Source organism: Podarcis cretensis (assembly GCF_951804945.1).
Source record: "Podarcis cretensis genome assembly, chromosome: Z".
Taxonomy (NCBI): domain Eukaryota; kingdom Metazoa; phylum Chordata; class Lepidosauria; order Squamata; family Lacertidae; genus Podarcis; species Podarcis cretensis.
This window is the reverse complement of record NC_137184.1, coordinates 9,087,247-9,111,725: the sequence shown is the minus strand read 5'-3', so window position 1 is coordinate 9,111,725 and position 24,479 is coordinate 9,087,247. Positions and strand designations below refer to the sequence as shown.

Below are 24,479 nucleotides of genomic sequence, written 5' to 3'. Positions count from 1 at the left end.
TCTTACTGTCTGTCTATCCTTCTTGTGTCCAACAAGGGCCCTTGTGCATGACCTCTTGGGTGTTCTGCTGATGCCAGTTCTGTTTTTTTTTTTTTTTTTAAAGCAAAAGCTGGTTCCTTGGTGTGACAAGCTTTCGAATTTAATGTCTTGTGGAAGAGCAGGGCTGGCCAGGTGTGGTGTTGACTGTCTACCTGGGAATGCAAGAAGCTACCTTACACAGAGTCAGACCCATTACATGGGTAGGCACTCTCCAGGGTTTCAAATAGGGAATCTTTCCCAGTCCTACCTGTAAAGGCCAGTGACTGAATCTGGGACCTTCTATATTCAAAGTATTTGTTCTGCCAGTGAGCTATGGTCCTTAACACAAAAGAACTAGGAGCATAGTGTTATACAGGGTCATACCATTGGTCCATCTAGCTCTGTATAGTCAGCACTGACTCGCAGTGACTCTTCGGGGTTTCAAAGAGGGAAACGCCAGGGAATTTAATCTTTGCATGCCAAGCAGATGCTCTACCCTTGAACTGTTCCTCTTCCTGTACAGCTACTCCCCTCTTTCTTACTGTGTGCTTCTTTGAACACAGCTCTTGGGTTCTGTGATGGAAGAAAGGCAAAATATAAAAGTAAAAAAACAAGCTGATAAAACAAGCATTTGCCTGTTTCTAGAAATCAACCTCCAAAAACATTTGAAGTAGGGTTTTTTTTTGGGGGGGGGGAATATATCCTGGAGTCTTCAAAGATGCGGTGTTAAGTAAGTTCGAGAATTCCTTCCCTTTTTAAGAGTCACCTGGGGGCTTTAGCAAGCTTTTGTTTTTTAACCCTGTACTGAAGAGCTTATGTGTGTGTGAGACACACGCTAGCAATTTTGAAATTTCATTTGTACAGATTTGGTTGCCGCTAATCACTGTGTTTGAATTGCTTTAAGAGGGTGGCAGATTCACTGTGCCTAACAGTCTCCAGAACATACGATAATCTGGTAAATCCCCCTGATCTAACTGCACAGTATATGCCTGCACGAATGTGCTTGTAAAAAAAGAAAAAGAAATTGTTTGCACAAACTATACATGCCCTGGTAATTTGCTGCTTTGGGGTGTCCTCAACCTTCTATTGCAGACAGTACTGCTGATGTCCAAATTATTAATGCCCAGAAAAAGGAACCAGAGTGGTGCTAAGAGGGAATTAAATGGGAAAACCACCCCCCTAAAATGCACATTCCTGTATCTTTTTTTCATTTTTGAGAGGATCTGTGCTTTCCTCGCTTCCTCCCTTCCTCCCTTTTGGTTTGGGGCTTTAGTTTAAGGTAATACTTGGTAGGCAGGTGGGTTACCTGAGCCCAGAGGAGATGGCTCTTGGCTACCTTGTGGGGCTTTTTTTTGCACCATTCATATTGGGGATGCCTTCTTTTGTTTGCCGGTGCCTCTTGCAGACATGTGTGTGGGCTTGCATTTGAAGATGGAAGTAGCTGTTTTGCTGGAATTTAGCAACTCCATTTGTTGAAGGGAAATAACACATAGGCAACCCTTTCTTCCTCTCTCTACTCCCCCCTACGCCCCAAAAGAAACCCCCCACTGGAAGGCATCAGAGAGGAAGGCATCAGAGAGGATTGGCGTTTAGTCACAAAGGAAAATGCCACCTGGAAATCTTGCTTCCCATTTCAAGGGCAGCTCCTGCAGGACATGTTTTTTACTGGGCTGGATTCTTGCATTCCTTTTCTTCCTTTTTTAAGAGCCCAAATAGCTTTAGACCTGAAAACGTGGAACCCGCCCTGTTGTTTCTTAGCTGGCTTTTTAAAATTTTTTATAAAAAACAAACAAACCAGCAACTCAGACCAGGATCTTCTCTACTTTTTCAGAGAGAGGTGCCTTTCTAAACTGGGCCGGGGGTGTTGAACAGAGAGAGAGAGGGGCTCTCCTCACGTTGCAAACACTAGCTGCTTCTTCTGGCAAAGAAAGAAAGAGAAGGGGGAAAAATGGCAGGTCGTCGTATGTCTGTAAACAATGCAGTTATGAAATGGCAGTCCTCAGCTGAGCCGGAGCATGCTCACAAAGCAGCCTGTAGGGGGAGGTGATCTGAGAGGAGATGATCTAATTCAGAGCAATTTTGGGGATTGAAGGGAAAGGCCAGACTCCATCCCCCATGACAGAGCAGAAACGAGACTTCTGGGAGTAGGGCCTTGTAGGCTGTGTCTGGGAGCTTGTAAAGGGGTCTGTTGCTCTTCCTGGGGTCTTGGCTAGTGGGTGGTGAAGATGCCTTGTTTTCTGCTTGGGTTTTGTTTGCTTGTTTAAATGCTTTTCCAAAAGGGACCAAGTCTTAGCTGATGACTTTATCTGGGCTTAGTGGGGGATATAGACCTTTGGGTGTAGTTCCTTCCTCTTAGTCCTCCCCCTCCTCACAGCTTTTCTCTCTCTGTTCCTCATGCTGAAACCCTCCCCACCCCCCTTTAACTAGAGTGCCTGGTTTACTTTGGCCTTTTCCTCCTCCTGGCTGAGTCTCATTTTGAGCATCTTTTTGCACTCCTTGGTGGGGAGGCCTTGCACACTCCATTCCACAAGCACATGTTTGGGGGCAATGGGGATGGGCACCCATGATTGTGTTTTATTTCATACCTGTCTGAATTCTCTCCATCTAATCTTCTGAAATTTAGAATCAGCCCGGTACAGGGGAAGGAAAGGAGAAGGGCAGTTCTGATTATTTGGGGGTGAAGGGGGGGAAACCTTTATTCAAAATGGTAACTTCTGGGAAGTGAATACTGTGTGTGTGTGTGTGCTCTATCTGACATCTATCTCTCTATCTTGCTATATATTCTCATATTCATTATTTGTGTTTCTATGGGCCAACAATCCTAGTTGGGTTTGCATTGCCTCTTCTCTCCCTTTATAATGCTTTGTTCTTGTTACTCTTGTAGGTCTTCTAGTGGCCTGAGGTTTTCGAAATGGACTGTTTCCTGCCATCAAGAAGGTCCTAGTTTGCGAGACAAATCCTAAGCATGTTTACCCTTAAGTAAGTCCCATTTTATATCCTTGAGACTTACTTCCAGGTAAGTGTGCTTAGGATAGCACCTTAAACGCTCTTCTTTCATCTCCCTCCTCCCTTCCTGATGTGTCTTTCGCCTACCCTTAGGGTCATGAGACCAGAAGTTCAGGATAATACTGCAATATTTTTTGCGGGGGAGGGTAGCAATGACATCCTGAGCAAAGAGACATTCTCTCCACTGTGTGTTTGGGCATGGAGTTCTGCATTGACCCTTGCAATTAATGCTTAATAGCTCAAAGGGCCTCTGTGATTCCTTTCCTTTTATGTGTGTGAATGTGGGAGGGGGGTTTTAATAGCTGTGCTAGACAAGAGGTATTGTCTTGGTGAGCTGGCCTTATGAAATGGTTTTGAATATTAAAAGGCACACCTGAGAACAATAGGGAGGGAGATTTCTTTGTTTGATTGCTGTGGGCCCCATGCTGCAAAGGGCCTCAACCTGCAAAGAGGCAGTGGGGGAAAATGATGATGCAAACCAATGGCCTTCCTTTTTTTTTTTTTTTTTTGCATCCTCCATTTTTTGGGGTCTTATTCAGGAATGTGCAGCATCATTTATGGGCATCTTCGGTGTGCTTGGGCTATCAAAAATCACGCCTATAAAATGCTTTTCAAAGTATCCTTCTCTGGAACTGCATCTGCATTTTAATTATTTAAAAAAATAAATCAGTAAAATTAATACTGGTTAATAATTGGCAGCGAAAACACTTTGCTTCCTTGTTTCCTTTCCTGCCCTGCCAGTGTTAAGGAGGCCAGTTAAATAATAATCACCAAGGTATAAAGGATGCTGCATGGTTCTAATCTCTAGTTGTTGGGAGTTGCATTATTTTATTTATTATTAAGGGCTTTCGTCTATCAGTTTTGCCTCCTATACATATTGCATGCTTAGGCTGTTTTTCCACAGTACGTGAATAGTTTCTTTGGCGAAACAAAATCCTGGAGTACGTGATTAGAATGCGGTGGGTTTTTGTGTTGGTGTGGGGTTTCTTTTTACTAGAGATGGAGGTGTGACGTTGTGACTCTAGAAAGCATTAGACCCTTGTGTTGGGTGGGCTGTGGGGCTGTGTTGCAAGAGATGGGAAGGGCAGCCCAGCTCTTCTGAATCATTTTGCTCCATGCATCTGTGTGTGCTTTATAGGCCTTTCAGAACATTCCTTCTGGTTGTTTTTTTGGGGGGTGGGGGTCCAATTTCCTGCATGCAGATTTTGCTCTGGCTGGGTACAGTATTTTTATACTAGCATGGCTAGATGTTAGCCTCCCCTTCATTTGACCTATTTCAGTTGAAATAAGAAGGCGTTGCTTCTGGGTTTCGCTTTTGTGTGTGTGTGTGTGTTTGCACGCTTCCAAATGATAATTTCAAAACAACATCATCAACAAAACCACAGACCAAGAGAAGCCCAGTTAAGGATGGCACCTTAGCATATTGAGCACCTCCTCTGTGTGAGGAAGGGTGTGGGGAAGAGTAGGAGGAGTGAAGGCCGAAGAAGGCTGTGCTTTGCTGTTGAAATGCATGTGTAGTGGTTCCTTTTAGTACGTTCTCATTAGATAGATGCAAGTTGCTCCAGGATAGGGTTCTGAGACTTTGCTCTTCATGGATCTGGTTCAGTGTTTGGAAAAGATGCTCATCCTTGGGGTCTTCAAGAGCATTCCTTGCATGCACCTTCTGTCATTCCAAGGTAGCAGCAGAGAACGGGACTCAGAAATGGAATGGAAAACCATTCCTAGCTTGAGCTCTTTGGATTGCCATATCCCCCACCCCCTTTCTTAAAAAAATAGCCTCTACAAAGGGGCCTCACCAGCTCTAGGCTTTGAGATGCAATGATTTTTTCCACTGTGTTTCTGTGTGTGCATGTCATATAAATGCATATGTATGCCTAACCTTTGTGATGAATCTCCAGCAGCCGAAGATTAATAATCACTCTGTTGTGGGCAGGGAGAATGGAGGAAGACAGCTGTAGGAAAAGGGAGGGAGGAGAGTGATTAGGAGACTCTTATTCTGAAGCAGTCTTTGCTTGGCCGTTGGCTTTTGTTTGGGAGTGCTATTAGAGCAGACATTTCTCTGCATGGGAGGGTTGGGTATAAGATTTCTCTGCCAATCAGGAGCCGACAGATTGGGGCATGGTGGAGTGTGAGCAGAAGGGAAGTTTGCTTTGCATTTAAGTGGGTGTGGGAGGAGAAATGGAGGTACTGTCACAGTTGTTGGGGGAAACATGTTGGGGTGGGCTTTGGTGGGTGTTTGGAAGGAGCTGGTTGGGCATAGCAGTCTGTGGCTGATTTATGGGGAGCAGTGTGTGGCTCGAGTGTCGTCTTTGGGGCAGGGTGTAGGGTTCTCCATGGCTCTGTTTTGTGAGAAATACCATTCAGGCTTGCAAACGCTGATTGCAGTTCATATTTATGATTTGATCAAGGTGGAGGGAGTTTGCATCCTTGGCATTTTCATGGAGTTGAAGCAAGTGCCTCCTTTGGTTATAATACACTTCAAAACCTGTCGTTCCCCACTCCCCTTCTCCCTACAAGACAAAGAGATAAAATAGTCCTCATTTAAACACCACTGTTGGATTTGGGATGTTGTCTTTTGGTGGAGTGAAACTTAATTTTAAAAGAAAATAAGGAGCTTTTGGAAGAATGGCTGCAAATGGTGCTCAGTGCATACAAGGCTGGCAAAAGTGTCTAATGGGATAGCTGTTTTTGCATTCCTGGAGGTAGGGATCGTGAGCACATTGTGCATTGTCTTTGAGAAGCATTGTTGCATGAATTTTGTGGAAGTGTTCAAACTGTTGGTTACGGCTTGCTCTGTCTTCATAGCCTACTCTGTTGACTACCTGCAAAAGCCTTTGCCAGCTGTGTTGGCTGGGGCTGATGGGAATTATAGTCCACAATATCTGGAGAGCACTAGGTTGGTGAAGGCTGCTCTACAGTATGTTCTGGTTTCCCAGGTACTTCAGAGAATTCTGAATTTCCTCTGTCCCTAAACAATACCTACCTTGTTTGATAGGGGTGTCTGTTTCAAAGATCCTCAAGTATAGCAATCAAACCAGCCACCTCAAACCTTGTGGCGTTTTGCTGGAATTGAAGCACACAAATGAAATGCCTGCCTGCCAATTTTTATTATGGGGCTGGGATAGTGAGAGAAATTGCTTTTGGTGAGCATAGATGCAAAAGGGCCATAACCCTGTGTTAGAGCTCTTGCCATATGCATGCTGATCGTCCCAGGTTCAACTCCTGGCATATCCATTTGGAGCTGAACATGTTCCCTGCCTGAAACTCTGGGGAGCCTCTGCCAGTCAGTGTCTATACAATACTGAGCTGGATGGACCAATGGGTCTGACTCAGTATAAGGCAGCTCCCCATGTCCCCTGTTTTTATGCTAACATGGAGTGCCCTGGTTTTTCTTTTTTGTGGCTTGCACTTTGTTCGCAGCCATGAAAAACACCTCTTAACAGATGAAACATTGGATTAGTTTCTAGGATTCTGGGTCTCCCTTGAAAGGGAGCTGCTTCAGTATATGCTGCACACCTGATTCATGTTTGCTCACCCTCGGATGCTACGCCTGTTCAGTGTGTCCCAGACTGACACTGGGACTGGCAAAAGGGGGGCCTCTTGGAAGGCAAATTCATGGAGGACAAGGCTAGCAGTGACTACTGGAGACATTGACTGTGTTCTTCTTCCGCTGTCAGAGGCGTCTTGCCTCTGAGTGTCAGTTACTGGGAGTCGCAAGTGAGAAGAGAGTGCTGTTGTGCTGAGGTCCTGCGTGCAGGCTTCCTATTGGCACATCTGGTGAGAGGGAAGAGCAAAATGCTCACTGACTGTAGCAGGAAGGATCTGGGGGGCAAAAGGACACATACCTTCTTGTCTGCAAGAATTCATTTAACACAGTACACTTGCTTCTGAGCACAGCCAAGTAGTTTACAGTCATAACTCGGGTTACAGACACTTCAGATTGCGTTTTTTCGGGTTGCGGACAGCCAAAACCCGGAAGTACCAGAACGGGTTACTTCCGGGTTTCGGCAATCGTGCATGTGCAGGAGCGCTAAATCGCGCTTTGCGCATGCACAGAAGCACCGGATCGCAACATGTGCAGACGCGCCACTGTGGGTTGCGGACGCTGCGGGGTGCGAACATGCATCCCACACAGATCATGTTCGCAACCCGAGTGTCCACTGTACTCTATCAGGAGCATAAGAAGCTGTCTTGCCAGGTGGAACCAGTGGCCCACCTACCTCAGACCTCGCCCAGCCCTATTTGTGGCTGCCGGGGATTGAACCCGGACCTTTCTGCAGGCAAAGCAGATGCTCCAGAACTGAGCTGTGGGCCTTTCCAGGAACCTATGAACCAGCGTTATACAGAGTCACACCATTTGTCAGTCTTAGCCCAGTATTGTCAACTCGGACTGGCAGCAGCTCTTTGGGGTCTTGAGTAGAGACAGGTTCATTTCCCACGTTTTGTTACTTCATCCTATTATTTATTATTATTATTTTTTGTATAAACACACAAAGAAACCTGGTGATGCCAGGGATGGAACTTGGGTTTTTCTGCAGGCAAAGCGTATAATATTCTCCACCACTGGGTTATAGCCATTCCCCCAGATCTCTGGGAGATAGGGAGGATTACTTATATTATTTCTTCGTAAGGTACCTTTGCCATAAGATCCCAAGGTGGTTTGCAGCAATAGAATACAGTCGATGCTCGGGTTGCGAACATGATCCGTGCAGGATGCACATTTGCAGCCCAGAGTGGCATGTCTGCGCATGCGCAAAGCGTGATATAGTGCTTCTGCGCATGCGCAACTGCTGAAACCCGGAAGTAACCCGTTCTGGTAGTTCCAGGTTTCGGTGTCCGTAACCTGAAAAAAACGCAACTTGAAGCATCTGTAACCTGAGGTATGACTGTATACAATTATAAAAGCAAATGAAACCATTGCAATTATAAAACACACAAATGGAATGGAACAATACAAATTCAAGCAGAAGAGAGGGTTCTGCAAAACAAAACACTTTAGCTTTTGAATTTAGTTAATAGTTGTATTTTGTTTTTCCAGTGACAATCTTCAGCTCAAAGCAGCTCACAATAATAGCAGTGACATTAAAATTAGCCAGCATTACAATAGCCACAACCACGTCATAAACACAATAGGATATAAATAAGGCAGAAAGTGAATGAAGTAAACAGTGCAGTCCAATACAAACTCAATAAAATAAATGGCTGCTGAGCACCAGGCGACATACTGGCTTTTGCTGCACTGAACGCAGAAGCAGCGCATGTCCAGGCAGCAAAAACCTTTCATAGTTGTTCGTCTATAGACTTCTTTTTCACCTTCGAAGAAAGGAATCAGTTGCTTCTGTGTTGTTTTTGGAGGAGTGGAGCAACAAGAGGAACCAGATTGTCTTCCTGTCCATCAAAAACGATAAAGGGCATGGAGCAGTTCACCTCGGCTGCAGTGCCTGGGACTTTGTAGCTTAGAGGAAAGGCAAGTCAGAAGTGACATGGTAGAAGTTTATGAAACTTTGCAAGGCATGGAGAAAGTGGATAGATAGAAAAAAGCTTTTGCCCCTCTCTCAAAACACTGGAACTAGCGGAAATCCAATGAAGTTGGACGTTGGAAGGTTCAGGACAGACAAAAGAAAATACTTTTTTTTTACACCGCACGTGGAGGAGGCAGTGATGGCCACTAACTTGGGCTGCACAGATTAATGCAGAATAAGGTGGATCAGCGACTGCTAGCCATGATGGAGGCTGTGTTCTGCCTCTGTGGTTGGAGGTAGGGATGCTTCTAAATGCTAGTTGCTGGAAAGCACAGGAAAGGGCAGGTGGACCCTTGTGCTCAGGTCCTACTTTAAGGGTTCACACAGGCATTTGGTTGGCATCTTTGAGAATGTGATTCTCTACTAGATGTGCCATCGACTGATTGAGCATGGCTCTTCTTAACGTTAATTACTTGGGGGTTTGGAGTTGGATGCGTTATCTAACCTGTTTAGATCGGCAGGGTTTGTTTCAAACACTTAACTCTGCTGCACTATAGGACTTAAGTGATTATTTTTACTGTTAGCTTAGTCTTGCTTTTTTTGGAAATGTTTTTTGTCGTCGTCGTCATCCCCACCCCCTCCGGATACTTCATTTCATTTTTATGTTCCTATATTCGGCCTATTATTGCCTGTTTTCCTAAGTTACATACACTGGAGAAAAAGTTGTATGGAAATGTGAAGCTGCTTTATTTGTTTATTTCTGGGTTAGATAATTGGTCTTCATAGCCCAAAACTATCTTTCTCTGAGTGGGAGCAGCTTTTTGAAGAGCTGAGACTTCTTAGCAGAGACTCTTCTTACATCAGTGATGGGAAACCTCAGACCTAGATACCAAATGTGGCTCTCTAGGACCCTGCCTCGCCCTTGGGAGCCGCCTCAGACCAGTCTTTCTGAACCTTGGGTCCCCATATTTTATTGGACTACAACTCCCATCATCCCTAGCTAGCAGGACCAGTGGTCAGGGATGATGGGTGTTGTAGTCCAACAACATACAGAGACCCAAGGTTCAGAAAGGTCGCCTTAGGCAATGCACTCCCCTCAGCCACATATCCTCCTTGAGTCTTTTTGCCTGGCTGGCAAGCATCTTGCTTTCCTGACTGGAGGATAGACATATAAGGAACACGAGGTTAGGGTGAGAGTTCTGGCTTGAATTAGACCCATCTAGTGAAGGTTATATGGGAATGTCAGAGACTGCCGTAAACCCTTATATAACTAGTGGTCTGCAGGTGAGTTTCTCCTGCAAGTTCCAAAGATCTCAGAAGCCCCACTCTGCAGTAACTCAGAGCAGAGCTTTTGAAGTGGTTGCCCCCATTGTGTAGATTTGCATTCCTATTGAGATACCCACTATCTTCACTTTCCAAAAACAGTTTGTTTCTTGTTTCCCCAGCTGGATAAATGGATCTTTGCCACATGTACCTAGTTTATATTGGTTTTGTTTTGTTTTAAATGTGTCGGCTGCTTTTTTGTACTTTTAACTATTTGTTTGTTTTGCTGCTTTTATTGTGTATCACCTTCAGACAATTTTATAGAAGGCAATTGATAAATTAATGGTGATGATAATTTGAATCGAAGTTATTCTACTCCACTCAGCTTTCTTAATCCAGCAGTGGGAAACCACCAACTCACTTTCTTAATTAGTCCCACCAAGCCTCTCCATGGGGCCAAGCCATGTTTATATATGATGTCAGGGTTGATGGGAGTTGTGGGTCTTGCACAGCTGGCATTTGTCAGTGTCAACAATCATCTGATTATTGTTGCTTCTATCCATTCTCCAATGATCATCTGGTCAGGATATAACCACTACACTTCCTTGCAACTTTCTGGCAGTTTCTTGTTGCAGTTACTTGGGAGTACATTTTTTTGGGGGGCCTATGGGACTCAGCTCTGGTTTGGGGAAGAAAGCATGCCCTACTCAGCAGTGTCTCTTGCTAATTTATAAGCATATAAGAATCTGAATTTCCTCTCCTCCCTTCTGTTCCTTTTAGCAAGCTCTAATGAGTAAAGGAGAAGCCAGAAGAGAGATTTGTATGAAGACAGAGCTGCTGAAAGATATCACCAACAGCAAGGAAGAAGGTAAGCAATGCATTCTGCTTGAGGCTGACCTTATGGGCATCCTTTTCAGGCCAGAACACTTGCACTTCTGGGCCCTCTTGTAAACCTTAGGGTGCCTGGTGTTTAAGGGAGGAAAACCTTGCATTAAAGCAAGAATGCAGGCAAACAACCATGGTATTTGACCGGGTGAATTCGTTATCGGCATATATTCAGGCAGTGTGCAGAAGACACCCCAAATAAATGTAACAGAATCCTATGCAGGTCAACCCAGAAGCAAGTCCTATTGAGTTCAGTGATGCTTATTCCCAAGCAAGTAGAATTGCGATCTAGGTCTTGGAGCTATGCAATGGGTTCAAAACACACATTTTATTTCCTTTCTGAATCTCATTGGTAAAAAAAATATGTTTTGGATCTGCACTGGTCAAGTCCCTAAGAGAGGACAAAGTGAATGTAGATCTTAGATTTTTAATTGTAGCAAAAATTCCTTTAGCAGGTGTGTTCAACCTCTGTGTCTTACAATGCTCCCCGTCAAGGGAAAACCATTTAAAAAATGAATATAAACCACCACAGGTATACACACAACTTGAAATGTTTATAGTGTTATTTAACAGCTGCAATACTCTTGCAGTTCAGTGACACAGATATCTATCAGAGTTACTCAATGAAATGTGAATTTGAAGAAACCACCAGAATGTTTGTTTTCTGTTGAGAATGTCCACCTTGTTTGTCTACGTACAGTTGCATACTATCTTAAATTTGAGGCAGCATGTGTGGAATTAGCTCATTTTATATCCTCATGACCCTGTTGTGGGAGGGTAGACTTGCCTGAGATTGATCTTGAGGGACAATTTGAGAAATGTCCTTTCTTATAAGCATAAGAACTCCCATGCTGTAAGGTGGACCAAGAGTGTTGGCTTTGAATTTGGGAGATTTTGGCTGAGCTAGTTTGTGGTCATCTGCAGAAATAGTGTCTGTAGAAAAGGTGTGAAATTGTTGAGAATATTTGTGCTCATCCTTGTACTTCATTGATCCTATCCCCACAAATATACACACAATGAAGATCAATATAGTTATGAGCAGCACCCAGTGATAAAACAGGCTAACAAGGCCCTGGAGTACGGGCCATAATTTTCATAATACTGCACTGGTTTTTGATGAAAATGAGGATTCTAGTGCAGAAGGGGTGTGTGTGTGTGTGTGTGTGTGTGTATACCTAAACACACCTGTATACCTAAACACACACACACACACACACACAGAGAGAGAGAGAGAGAGAGAGAGAGAGAGGCAAAGAGTATTCTGGAAGGGCATTCATTGCAGTAGAAAAGTAATACTATGGTTATTAAAATAATGAGTTGCTTTATGAACTTTGCTTTGTAGAACAAATAAAATAAAATAAGTTGATCAAAACCATATCTGCAAATACTGTATACAATAAGTAATCCATATTCTGGAAAGCTGTTCTTGAATAAAAATATCTTCAGTGGGTGCCTAGACAAGTTCCCCCCCATTTTGGTATATTTATCAAAGGAGACAACTAGTTTGTGGGTTAAAAGAATAAGCAATAATACAATCATTTCAATAAACTTTTAAATACAATAGCACTGCCTTTACAAATTCTAAGAATAATAAATTCTTCAGATGTATATCTGAATTGATGCATAAATGACTGGGGCACACTTTGGAGAGGTGTATATTTAAAATATTTCCAATATAGATCCAGACTGGAATATAAATATCACTTATAAAAGGCTGGGTGAAAGAGGAAGGTCTTTGGTAGGCACTGATAAGATGACAGAGACAGCGCCTGTCTGACATGAAATGGAAGGGAGTTCCAAAGAGCAGGAGCTCTCTCTTCCAGTATGCTGTTGAAAACCAGTACCTGGGAGTCATAAGTGGGGAAATACTTTTGCACCAGGTGCTGCTTTCAGGCTTCCCAGAGTCATCTTACTTTGAGAATTGGATGGTGGACTAGATGTGCTTTTGGCCTCAAATAGCCAAGGTTTCCTTATGCTTGGAAGAACATAGGAAGTTGCTGTATATTGAGTCAGACCAGTGGTCCATCTAGCTCAGTATTTTATACACTGGCCAAGGGGATTGTACCTGGAGTTGCTGGGGTTTGAATCTGAAACTTTATATGCATAGAAAGCAGGTGCTCTGCCACTGAGCTGTGGCCCGTATGTTCCTTTCAACCTTCACTCCATCTATCCCCCTCTTTTTCTGCCTCCAGGATTTAATGCTATGGCAGCAGATGAAAATGCCATAGAGAAGCAAATTGGAGAGCCAAAGATGGCCCCTGGAGGTGAAACCAATGGCTCCTATGAAAGCAAGGAAGCCAAGAGCCACACAAATGCAGCTAAGAACCCTCAGGACAGTGTAAAAGTGAGCCAAGGGGACTCCACTGCGAAGCTGAGCAGAGTAGCAGAGAATGGCATTTCTGAGAGAGACAGTGACACTGGGAAGCAGAACCACATAAAAGCAAACGATTTCATGCATACTTCGGTCACGGGGAGCAATGGCTACATTTTACCGAAGCAGATGGCTCATGGGCCGCCCAAACGGACTTCTAGTGGGGCTTTTGCCACGAAGACACTTCCCGCAGGAGGAGGCAAAGCAAAGGCGATGAGCACCTTCTCCCAGGCACAGGCTGCTCTGCCGGCTAAGTCTGGGGAGGGTGGGAATGAAATGGAAGCTAAGAAATCAGCAGCGGCGCCTGCCAGCGTTAAGATCCACAGAGCTCGAAAGACGATGCCCAAGCCCTCCTCTAGCCTGGTAAAGTATACATAAAGTATCTGCTAATAAATTGTGGGGCGAGGTGTGTGTGGGTGTGTAGAGGTTGGGTGTGTGTGAGTGTGGGCCAGTGTAAGCTTGAGGCTGTTGTGCAGCATTTATTCTCTCCCCAGGTGTCTGTCAAACTTGAATGTCTCTGTAGAATTCTGGGGGTTCCCAGATCCTGAGAAGAATGACTTCTGGGGCAAACTCAGTCTAGAGTTACTTTATCTGTAACTTTGATTTAGAAAAAGATTTTGTGATCTTCTAGGACAGGAGTTGCCAATGTGGTGCCAGTGAACACAACAGCAGCCTTCCGGTCCTGCCCTGGTTCCCATTCTCTGAACACACACATATACTGTCCCCTTGGTCATGACGAGGTGAGGCGGTTACTTCTTTTCTCGCTTGAAAAGTGCATAGAGCTGAAGGAGGAAGTTGGAAGAGGGGCACTCTTTCCCACTTCCTCTTCAAACTCTATGTGCTTTTCCAGGCTCAGGTTAATGGGTCCAGCTTTCAAACAGATCCCTTGGAAAAGGAAGTGAATGTGTGCACGTTTTCTTTCCCCTTTTGTTTGAGGAGCGGCTGCTGATTCAGGGTCAGTGAGAGAGACTTGATCAGAAGAGTAATATCTGTAGTACTCCCTCAAAAAATCCAAAGGTGCCCACAGAAGTTGCAAAGGTTGAGAAACCCCTGTTGTAGGAGCACCGTGACCAGCAAGTGTCCTTAAGTGGTTTTTTTTGCATTCACCCATTCATTTCCTTCATTAAATTGTATAGCTGGAACATTCTGTGCTCATCCTGTAACAAGAGCAGTTGATATATCTCTCCCTCCTGCTTCAGAAGGGGATGATACCTGTGTTTCTCCCATCACTTGCAGACAGTGCACAAGGAACTGGCTTGATGGTTTCATGCCTTTAAGATCTGCCCTGGTGTAATTGTATCTCTATTTGTATTTTTTATATACAAATATCTATCATCTATCTATCTATCTATCTATCTATCTATCTATCTATCATCTATCTATCTATCTGTCTATCTGTCTGTCTATCTCTAGAAGATCATGTGGCTGAGCTTTATACAGCCAGGCACCCAAGACATTGATCGATAAACATTTACACAACTTACACATGTGTGATTCTTGCATGAAGCTTAGGGCTTCTTTAAGCTTGCCAGTAGATTCTTGGTTCTTGGATTTATTGGCTCATCAGCAATCCTTCCACATTTTCCAGAGCAGCTGCCCTGGGGCAGGCTGTAGATATCTGGCATTGTGTTCAGGGAGGCTTTGCTCAGAGTGCATGAACAGCTCTATAATTCTTCCACCTGGCATTGATTTTTAAAGGCTCCTGCACTTGTGTGTTGTTAACAGGGACCTAGGATTGTGGTAGTGGTGGTTCACCTTTCAGAAATGTGTTTCCAACAGCCTATTCTCACCTGATGCCTGGCAAGTGTATTTAAGGTGCAGGAAGGAATTGCTTGAAGTTGTATAGTCAGAGCACATCAAAGTGCAAGTAGATAAATAGGTACCACTCCAGTGGGAAGGTAAATGGTGTTTCCGTGTGCTGCTCTGGTTCGCCAGAAGCAGGTTATATTTGCTGGCCACATGAACCGGAAGCTGTATGCCGGCTCCCTCGGCCAGTAAAGCGAGATGAGCGCCGCAACCCCAGAGTCGTCCACGACTGGACCTAATGGTCAGGCGTCCCTTTACCTTTACCTTTACCTCATGTTATGTTTGTTTCAGGTTGCATGTTTTCAGGTTGTGTCCGGGTTTCGCTGCTCATGCGTGCACTGACGTGCAAAATGATGTCACGCGCATACGCAGAAGCGCCGAATCGTGATCTGTGCGTGCACAGACGTGGGTTGCGTTCTTTTCAGGTTGCGAACGGGCTTCCGGAATGGATCCCATTCGCAACCACAGGTACCACTGTATATATAAGTCATTTAGGTAAAAGGCTGCTGCAGATGCCTTGATCCTTCCAGCAAATCATGAGGGTAAGCAGAGAAACTCACCATCATTGAGCCAAGGTTTAGAATGGAGAAAGGCTATGTATTGTAGATGTTCATGCAGAGGTAGGGAACCTCAGGGCTGGAGGCCAAATGCGCCCCTTGAAGCCTCTCTTTCTGGCCCTCGGAACTCTCCCCAGGCCACTGATCCTCACTGATACTACTCGCACCTCCAGTGTTTTTTTATCTGGAATGTCTCCTTGAACTCTCATCGTGTCTCCTGCTTGCCTGGATGGAGGGTAGAGAGGGATGTGTGTAGAAACTAGTTTACTGTACGGAAGAACAAATTTACATTTCTTGCCTTGCCCCACCACTGGCATGTGGACCTCTTAGCTGAAAAAGGGAACTCCAGGATGGAATGTGGTACTTGGACAGCTGCCAAAATCTCCCCACTGCCTTGTTAGCTGAAAATAGTGGCAGCTAGGGATTTGTGATTTTTCTCTTCCCTGGAACAGTTATGGACAGGCCCCCCCCCCCAATTTATGCACATTCAATAAGCGCATGACCATGTATATGTGAATCTCACTGAACCTGGAAGTCACCTGGAAACATCATAAACACATCACTGAAACATCATTTGGTGCATAGCTTCTTATATATCTGAGTTTCTGGGTATACCCCCTTCATCAGCACCTTGTGAGTCTGCAGCCTGTTTGAGTTACATGTCTCTGCATTGACCGGTGTAGAAAGCCTGTTGGTTTTCATAAGAATCACCCATTCAGGGTTTTTTTAGGCTGCCTTTGGAAGCAAAGGCACTGTCAAAATGTTCGTTTGCTTCAGATTAGACCTACTGAAATAAATGTGCTTTCAGAAGTAACTGCCCCAGCTATGGATCTTATAGAAGAACAGGGATAATGTGCTTTCTGCAGTGAAAGCTTCTGTTTGGCTACTGTCATCACTGGAGGTTAACGCTGAACCTGAGAAGAGTGTCACATTTATATTTTCAGCCACAGATTTCTGATGGTAAAGAGGGAAGGGAGGAAAAACCCTGACTGCAACCCTGGAGAGCCACTGACAGTCAGTGTAGACCGGCAGTTAGATGATTTGATTTGCTATTAAACACTTTATTATCTTCCTAGAATGAACTGTACTGCTTCAGTTTTGCAGGTGCGGATCAGATTTTTAAAGTTCTCACTATGTTAAAAACACATCTCCCGTAGGTAGAAATAAACAGAGCAGGGGTTTTTTCTGATTATCAAGAAGTTTTCTGGTTCTTCATCCTGCGGGTTTAATAATTAAAAATAGAAATAATAGGAGGGAATTATTGTTTTTAATAATATTGAAAATAACAGCAACAACAACGATGATGATGATAATGATGATGATGATGATGATGATAATAATAATAATAATAATAATAATAATAATAATAAAACAATATATATGTGTATATATGTGGAGAATAAAGAAAAAGAAAAAAGCGGGTAGAGGGAAGGGTGTGTGTTTGTATATAAAAATAATATATATCTGAATGAAATCGAACTGTAGGGTCCAATCGATGTCAAAAATCGAAAGTTAAAGAAAATTTAAAACAGAGAATTATAAGGTCAAATTAATGTTAAAGATCAAAGGAAAATAATAAAAAATAGACATAAAATTCAAACCCAAGGATGGTCCAAACTGCAGAAGCAACAACAGCAGGCTTGTGGGGCTCAGCCATGTGAGAGAGAGTTTGGGGGTGGAGGCAATATTGGGGAGTGGGGTTGGGTTAGACTTCTCCCCTCTGCCCTCACATGGGAGGGCTCTGCCCCACGGTCCGGGGGGGGGGCCCTGATCCCCCGCAAGCAGCTGGCATGAAGCGGGAAAAGGAGGGAAGGCCTCTCCAGCCCCCTCTAAATGTTGCTCAGAGGCTGCAGCTGTGTGGGGGCCTCCTTTCAACGCTGCCCTATTCCCCAACGCTTGCCCCCGGTCGTGAAGGCCGCTGAGATCCTGCTCGCGTGTAGTGCCCAGGAGTGCTGCTTGCCTGCCAGTGTAGAAGCAGGCCCTTGCCGGGCAGCTGCTCTGTCTCAATGGCCTGGCAAGCTGGTCTTGCCGTACCTGGAGGTGGGCTGAGGGCACCCCACAAGCCTGTCTCCTGCTGCCTACCTCCCAGTTGGGTGAAGGTGGCAGTGCCCGGCGGAATAATAATAATATAATTTTTTATTTATATCCCATCCTCCCCAGCCGAAGCCGGGCTCAGAGCGGCTAACAACAATAAAAGTAGCACAGCATTCTAAAATCAATTCATTTTAAAATCAGTTCAAAATCAAATTAATGGCAACCATTGGGCTAGAGTTCTGTGAGGATTACCAAAGGAGGGGGGTCAGACTGTGCCTTGGCCAAAGGCCTGGTGAACAGCTCTGTCTTGCAGGCCCTGCGGAAAGATGTCAAGTCCCGCAGGGCCCTAGTCTCTTGTGACAGAGCGTTCCACCAGATCGGGATCACAGCCGAAAAAGCCCTGGCTCTGGTTGAGGCCAGCCTAACCTCTCTGTGGCCTGGGACCTCCAAGATGTTTTTGTTTGAAGACCGTAAGGTCCTCCTCCTTGGGACATACCAGGAGAGGCGGTCCCGTAGGTACGAGGGTCCTAGGCCGTATAGGGTTTTAAAGGTTAAAACTAGCACCTTAAACCTGATCCTGTACTCCACCAGGAGCAACAGCAGCAGAAAACTTCAGTTGCACAACAACACCAGAGTCCTATAAGATGCCTAGGAGTTGTATTCCACTTTAGTTCTACTCAGAGTAGACCCACTGAAATTAACAGACATGACTGAGGTATGTTAATTTCAATATAGTGGTGCCTCGCAAGACGAAATTAATCCGTTCCGTGAGGCTCTTCGTATAGCGGTTTTTTCGTCTTGCGAAGCAAGCCCATTGACAGCTTAGCGGATTAGCGCTATTAGCGGTTTAGCGGCTTTTAGCGATCAGCTGTTAAGCGGCTTATCAGCGGATCAGCTGATAATCGGCTTAGCAGCTTAGGAAAAGGGGGGGAAAAGGGGAAAAAACCCCGCAGGAACTCGCAAGACATTTCGTCTTGCGAAGCAAGCCCATAGGGAAATTCGTTTTGCGAAGCGCCTCCAAAACGGAAAACCCTTTCGTCTAGCTTCCGTCTTGCGAGGCATTCGTCTTGCGGGGCACCACTGTACTCTTAACTTGATTGAATTAATACAATGGGTTTTTATCACTCTCTCTTTGTTTGTTGGTTTACCTACGATCCACTATCATTCTTTCATGTGAACGGCTGCTCTTAATAAGATACTTATCACTGCCTGTACTTTTCTGGTTTCATTTCCTGGTCTCACAATTGATGATTCTGACTGCATGCCCCTCCCCAGGCACCCCAATATGTGTACATCCTTGAAACTCAGGACACTTATTTGATCTGATGAGGTGTACTCTATAAAACCTTATGCCATTATAAATTAATGTGAGACTTTTTTGAGACTCATGTGAGACCTAGTTTGCTTGCCTTTTGGGGGGCTAGCAGAGGAGAGACATACTAGAGGTGGAGAAGAAGGCTGCTTCTCTGATTGTCATCACGGGTGCAGTGAAGGATAATCTCTCTTCTGTCTGCCCACTGACCTGCCCTCATGGAATTCCACACACTCTGTCCGCATGCATTTAGGGTTCTCCTGTGGCAACCAGGCTACCCCTTGTATCCCATGGGTTATTTCCAGTACTAAGAATAGGACCCATTTAAATGGATGGACATGACTAACTTAGGTGCATTAATTTCAGTTAGTGTACTCTGAAGTTGGATGCAACCCAAAGCATCTGGTTGGCAACTCTTAGAACCCAGTGTTGGACTCGATGGACTGCATTGGTCCAGCAGACTCCTCTTCTGTTCTTAAGATTGCTTAAATAGTGCATTCACCTCCCAGAAGCCATTAACTATAGTTTTCTGGCTTGGACGTAATAGGAAACTGTTCTTAGCTGAAGGCTTCCTATTATGTTTACTTTCTTATGCAAAGGGTAGGGGAGCAGAGCAACTCTGTTCAAGACCATTAGTTCCGTTCATATCTTATTAACCTGAAATATGAGCATCCAAACATAGCCCCTGCCTGCCATGTTCAGAGGCTGGCATTGCCCATTCCCTCTTCTTGAAGCCTTAACACAGGAGTAGCCAACATAGTGCATGCCACATGTTGCTGGGCTGCAGTTTCCACCATCCCTTTGTCATTGGCCTTGTTGGCTGGGGGCTGATGGAACTACAGTGGCACCTTTGGATACGAACTTAATTCATTCCAGAGGTCCGTTCTTATCCTGAAACTGTTCTTAACATGAGGCGCTATTAGTGAAAGCGTGACTGCCGCTGCGTGCCCGCAATTTCCGCTCACATCCCAGGGCAAAGCTCACAACTGGGAACAACTGCTTCCGGGTTAGCGCAGCTCGTAACCTGACGCATGCGCAACCAGAAGCGATCGTGTCCAGAGGTACCACTGTAGTTTCCAGCAACATTTGGAAGAGTACCACATTGGCTGCTCCTGTCTTACCACATTCTGCTCCAGTGCAAGCCACGAGTAGCTGCTTGATCCATCAGTCCAGAGGCCCATCCATTCCAGCATCCTGTTCTTAACAGTGGCCAACCACACACCCTGACGGAACGATCGCAAGCAGGACTTGCATTCTCTTGTGCTGGCAGTGGAAATTCTGCCTGATCACCTGTGCCCTGCGCCCTTCAATATCAAAACACAGTGCAGGGTCATAACCTCTATTCATATGGTGCAGTAAGAAATGTTTGTCCCAGTATTCTCTGCCTCGGACTATTTTCTAATGGAGGGGTGTTTTAAGTAAAATGAGTCTGAAGTGTGTCTGTTCCTAGCCCAGTACATGTGTGTTCCATTAAGCAGATGTTCTGAGTACCTAAACCTCTGCCAATAGAACCATCAACAGGCACTTTTCATTATTGATGGCTGCTTTAGATGAGTGCCTCTTAACTGCCTCCTGTAATTTCACTTTGATCCTTCATGCATTTTTTTTTATTTTTTAAAAAATGAAAACAAAAAGAAAGAAGGGCACCTTATGTGGCTGAAAGAAAGGTTGTGGGCTTTAGGTGTCTTTACTCATCGGCTGTGCTCAAGTTCTTTGCTTTGGACGGGGGGATTCCATCTCTCTTTGTGCAAGAGAAAGGTTTGGGAGCCAGGTTTACATATTTACAAGAAGTAAATTGGATTAAACTTCTTTCCTTCCTTCCTTCCTTTTTAAAGTAATGTTTTCTTAAGCTAGTTGATGTTCACCAGAAAAATATAAAGGGTTCTTTTTTATTTCTGTTCCCAGCACACAAGTAGAGACCCCAAAGAAACACCCAAGGAAGATGGAAGAAGGGAACTTTTGGAATTTGGGAAGCCCGTCTCTTTGCCCCCTGTTCCTGGCCTTCATTCATCTCTACCTCAGAACCAGAGCTATGTGGCAGCATCAAAATCACAGACAGGTAAAGAATTAACAGTGCATACCCCCCCACTTTCTATTTTATTTTGTGGGAGGCAAAAGCTCAAGTTGGGAGTCTGCTGGCCTTTTCTGTAACCCAGGGTTTCCCAAATTGTGGTCTGCAGACTACCAATGGCCCATGAGCTTCACCAGGTGGTCCACAGGGTGTCCATAAAAATAAAATTAAAAATCACACCACATCTAGCACAGAGCATTATATTTGCTAAAACGGGGGGGGGGGGGGAACACTGTTGTGGCCACTTCCACTACCGCCATCTGCCCCCTTTGATTGGATTATCAGCCCTTGCAATTTAAGGAGAAAATTGCTGGAACACTGTGGAGGTGGAGCTGAAGTTCCATGCACCTAAAGCTTAAATGAGGGACAAATTTGGCTTAACACACCAATAAACAGAAGGTCAGGGGTTTGTCTGCTGTTGTTTTTTAAATGTAACAGTGTTTGTGTCTTGTGTATTTTCAAATGAACCATAGCATGCAAGAAGGGGAAGCTTAAACCCTTCCCTCTCCAGCCAGGATCCTGACAAATAAGAACTGCCATAAGAAAAGAAGCAGAGACCTGCTGGATGAAGCCCTTTAATCCAGCATCCTCTTCAAACAGTGGCCAGCCAGATAACTTTGGGAAGCTTGCAAGCAGAACCGAGTGCAGCAATGCTCTCTTCACACTTGCAGTTCTCAGCAGCTGGCATTGGAGGAGGGGTGAAAAACAAGGCACATCTAATCCTCTTACCTAATGCTTGTTTCTTTTTACTCCTCCACCAACTCTTACATGTGTGTTTCCCCAGGAGACAATCAGTTTTCCCTTCCCTCTATGCAAGGAGCAGAGGTGCCCCAGTAATTCTCAGAACCCTTAACAAACTAAAGCTCCCAGGATTCTTAGTGGGAAGCCATTAGTGTTTGAGTTATACATTAGTGCTTTAAAATGCAGATACGGCCTTGGATTCTAAGGGCCCATACATACCTCACATTAATGTGGACTGTGAACCTTTAATTGCCTCTTGTACATGGGGCATTCTCCTCCAACTTCTTGGAAGGAATTCAGTGGCACTGTGGTCTATAAACCACTGAGCCTCTTGGGCTTGTTGATTGTAAGGTCGGCAGTTCGAATCCGTGTGACAGGGTGAGCTCCCATTGCTTTGTCCCAGCTTCTGCCAATCTAGCAGTTTGAAAGCATACCAGCAGGAGCAGATAAATAGGTACCACTGCGGTGAGAAGGTAAATGACATTTCTGTGTGCTCTGGCTTCCGCCGCGGCCTCCTGTTGCACCAGAAGCGGTTTAGTCATGCTGGCCACATGACCTGGAAAGCTGTTTGTGGACAAACGCTGGCTCCTTCGGTCTGAAAGCAGAGATAAGTTCCATGCTCCGTAGTCAAATTCTACTATACAACCATCCAAGGGTCCTTTACCTTTAAAAGTAAAGGTAAAGAGACCCCTGACTGTTAGGTCCAGCCGTGACTGACTCTGGGGTTGTGGTGCTCATCTCACTTTATTGGCTGAGGGAGCCGGCGTTCAGCTTCCAGGTCATGCGGCTAGCATGACTAAGCTGCTTCTGGCGAACCAGAGCAGTGCATGGAAACGCTGTTTACCTTCCCACCGGAGCGGTACCTATTTATCTACTTGGACTTCGTGCTTTCAAGGTTGGCAGGAGCAGGGACCGAGCAATGGGAGCTCACCCTGTTGCGGGGATTCGAACTGCTGACCTTCTGATCGGCAAGCCCTAGGTTCAGTGGTTTAACCCACAGCACCACCTGCATCAAAATTCTACTAGACAACCGTCCAAGGGTCCTTTACCTTTACCTACCGTTAACTTCAACTTCTGCTGTCCCACTCTTTCTCCTCCCTAAATCCAGAGATTCCCTATGCCAGTGTTTCTCAGACTAGCCAGCAGGACCAGTGGTCAGGAGTGATGAGAGTTGTCGTCCAACTGGTGATCCAAGTTTAAGAAACACCATCTATGCTTTGAAAATCTTGAGAGGAGAGCTGCATCAGGGAATCTCTGGATTTGGGGAGGCAGCAAATTCTTTGCATCACAGCCTAATTGCTATTCTTCATTGGGGAAACTTTTTGGTGTGGGAGGAGTGGAACTGCCATTGGACACAGCCTTCATCTTTATCATGAAGAGGCTTGTCCTCACCCCTAAATGTGCACTCCTCCATTGTCTCCCAAGACAGATGGATGCCAACTGTATGATGCAGATTTGCATGAGTTGGATGCTGCCTTTTAATAGCTTTTAGTCAGTTGCTTTGCTTGTCCTCAAGGCCGTATTTACATAAGAGTGCATTTAAAGCACTGAGAGATCACTTTAAGCAGTCATTACTTCCCCCACAGAATCCTGGGAACTGTAGCTTTTTTAAAGGAGCTGAAAGTTGTTGCATCTCACAGAGCTACAATTCCCAGAGTGGTTGAACAGTCTTTTCCTCTTCCCAAGGGATTCTGAGAATTATAGAGGGGGAATGGCAAGATCAGTATAATGCAAAGAAACTATGCAGGGCTCCTGACCTCCCCACTTGCCCCCCAATCTCCTGGTAAGCAGCTACAGTGCAACCAGACAGAGGCCAGGTGAGCAGTGCAGCTCCACCAAGCGCTCTGCATCTACTTATAACTAAAACAGGGGGAGTGAAAATGGGACTTGGTGTTTGATTGTGTGTTCCTTTGTACTTAATTAACTGTTTACTGAATTAGCTGTTGGATGCTGCATCTGATCCACCCTTATACCTTATACCTTCTTGTGTTTCTGCACCCTACTTTCTATTTTCTCTTGTGTCCCTCCTGTCCAGCTGCTTCAGTATCTAGGAAGAAGAAGCGAAGAATGGGAACGTACAGCCTGGTTCCCAAGAAAAAGACCAAAGTTTTGAAACAGAGGACTATGATTGAGATGTTCAGGAGCCTTGCCCATTCCACTTCAGGTGGCAAGGTGAGGGATGTGGAAGAGAGCGAGGTGCTTGGTGGATGAATGGAAGCTGGTGTCAGCCACTCTCGCAGCCAGAGATGGCGGAACAGATCAGCAAGGAACTTCTCTTTGTGCAGTGTATCTGTATGATCCAGGGAATTGTTTGTTTTAGAAGAAATGTGACTTATCACAAAAGAGACAGACTGGTTTTGGGTCTTCTTCTTTCTTAAGAATCCAGTGGTTCTGCTGGATTGGACCAAAGGCCCATCTAGGCCAGCATCCCTCCATCTCACAGTGATTCCCCAATGGGAAGCTTGCATGTGGTTTGCGAGGGTTAACAGCCCCTGCAGGTATTTGTGGAGAATAGGAAGACAGGGGAGCACCCATGGTCAGCCCATAAAATGATTATATATATTCAGTAAGCCTAGATGTAGACCTCTTCATTTTTAATTACTTTGCTATTGCATTTTAAGCTTACCCTTTCTTCAGTTTGCTCAGGGCAGTGTGCATAGGCCCTATCCCAACTTTATTTATTCAGTACAGACCAGGGTAGGGGGATATCTGTGGCCCTCTGCTTGTCATTAGGCTCCAACTCCCCACCAGCATCAGTTAGTATGGGCAACGGTGAGGTGTGATGGGGGCCTACAGACATTCCCTGCCCCTGGTTTACAGGACTGCAGCCTGAAATAAGCAAACAAGGAGTGGGAAACCTTTAGTCCTCCAGGTGTGGTTGGACTCCAGTTTCTATCATGCCTTGCTGGCTCCTTGTTTGATGGGAATTGGAGCCAAACAACATCTGGTGGAC

General features: G+C 45.0%; 1 protein-coding gene across 14 annotated transcripts in view; it reads left to right on the top strand.

Annotated features, from left to right (window-relative positions):
- Positions 1–24,479, top strand: part of EHMT1 (euchromatic histone lysine methyltransferase 1) — a 139,184-nt gene that overhangs the window by 57,792 nt on the left and 56,913 nt on the right. For 8 of the 14 annotated variants that reach the window (XM_079961933.1, XM_079961931.1, XM_079961935.1 and 5 more), the window contains 4 exons: positions 10,530–10,617; positions 12,827–13,368; positions 20,620–20,773; positions 23,562–23,698. In XM_079961933.1, the coding sequence (XP_079818059.1) occupies positions 10,539–10,617; positions 12,827–13,368; positions 20,620–20,773; positions 23,562–23,698 (912 nt within the window). In that variant the 5' untranslated portion in view covers positions 10,530–10,538. Of the gene's footprint in view, positions 1–2,902; positions 2,998–5,107; positions 5,209–10,529; positions 10,618–12,826; positions 13,369–20,619; positions 20,774–23,561; positions 23,699–24,479 lie in introns of those variants that run through there. The other 6 variants (XM_079961941.1, XM_079961942.1, XM_079961940.1 and 3 more) reach the window with 2 other exon arrangements.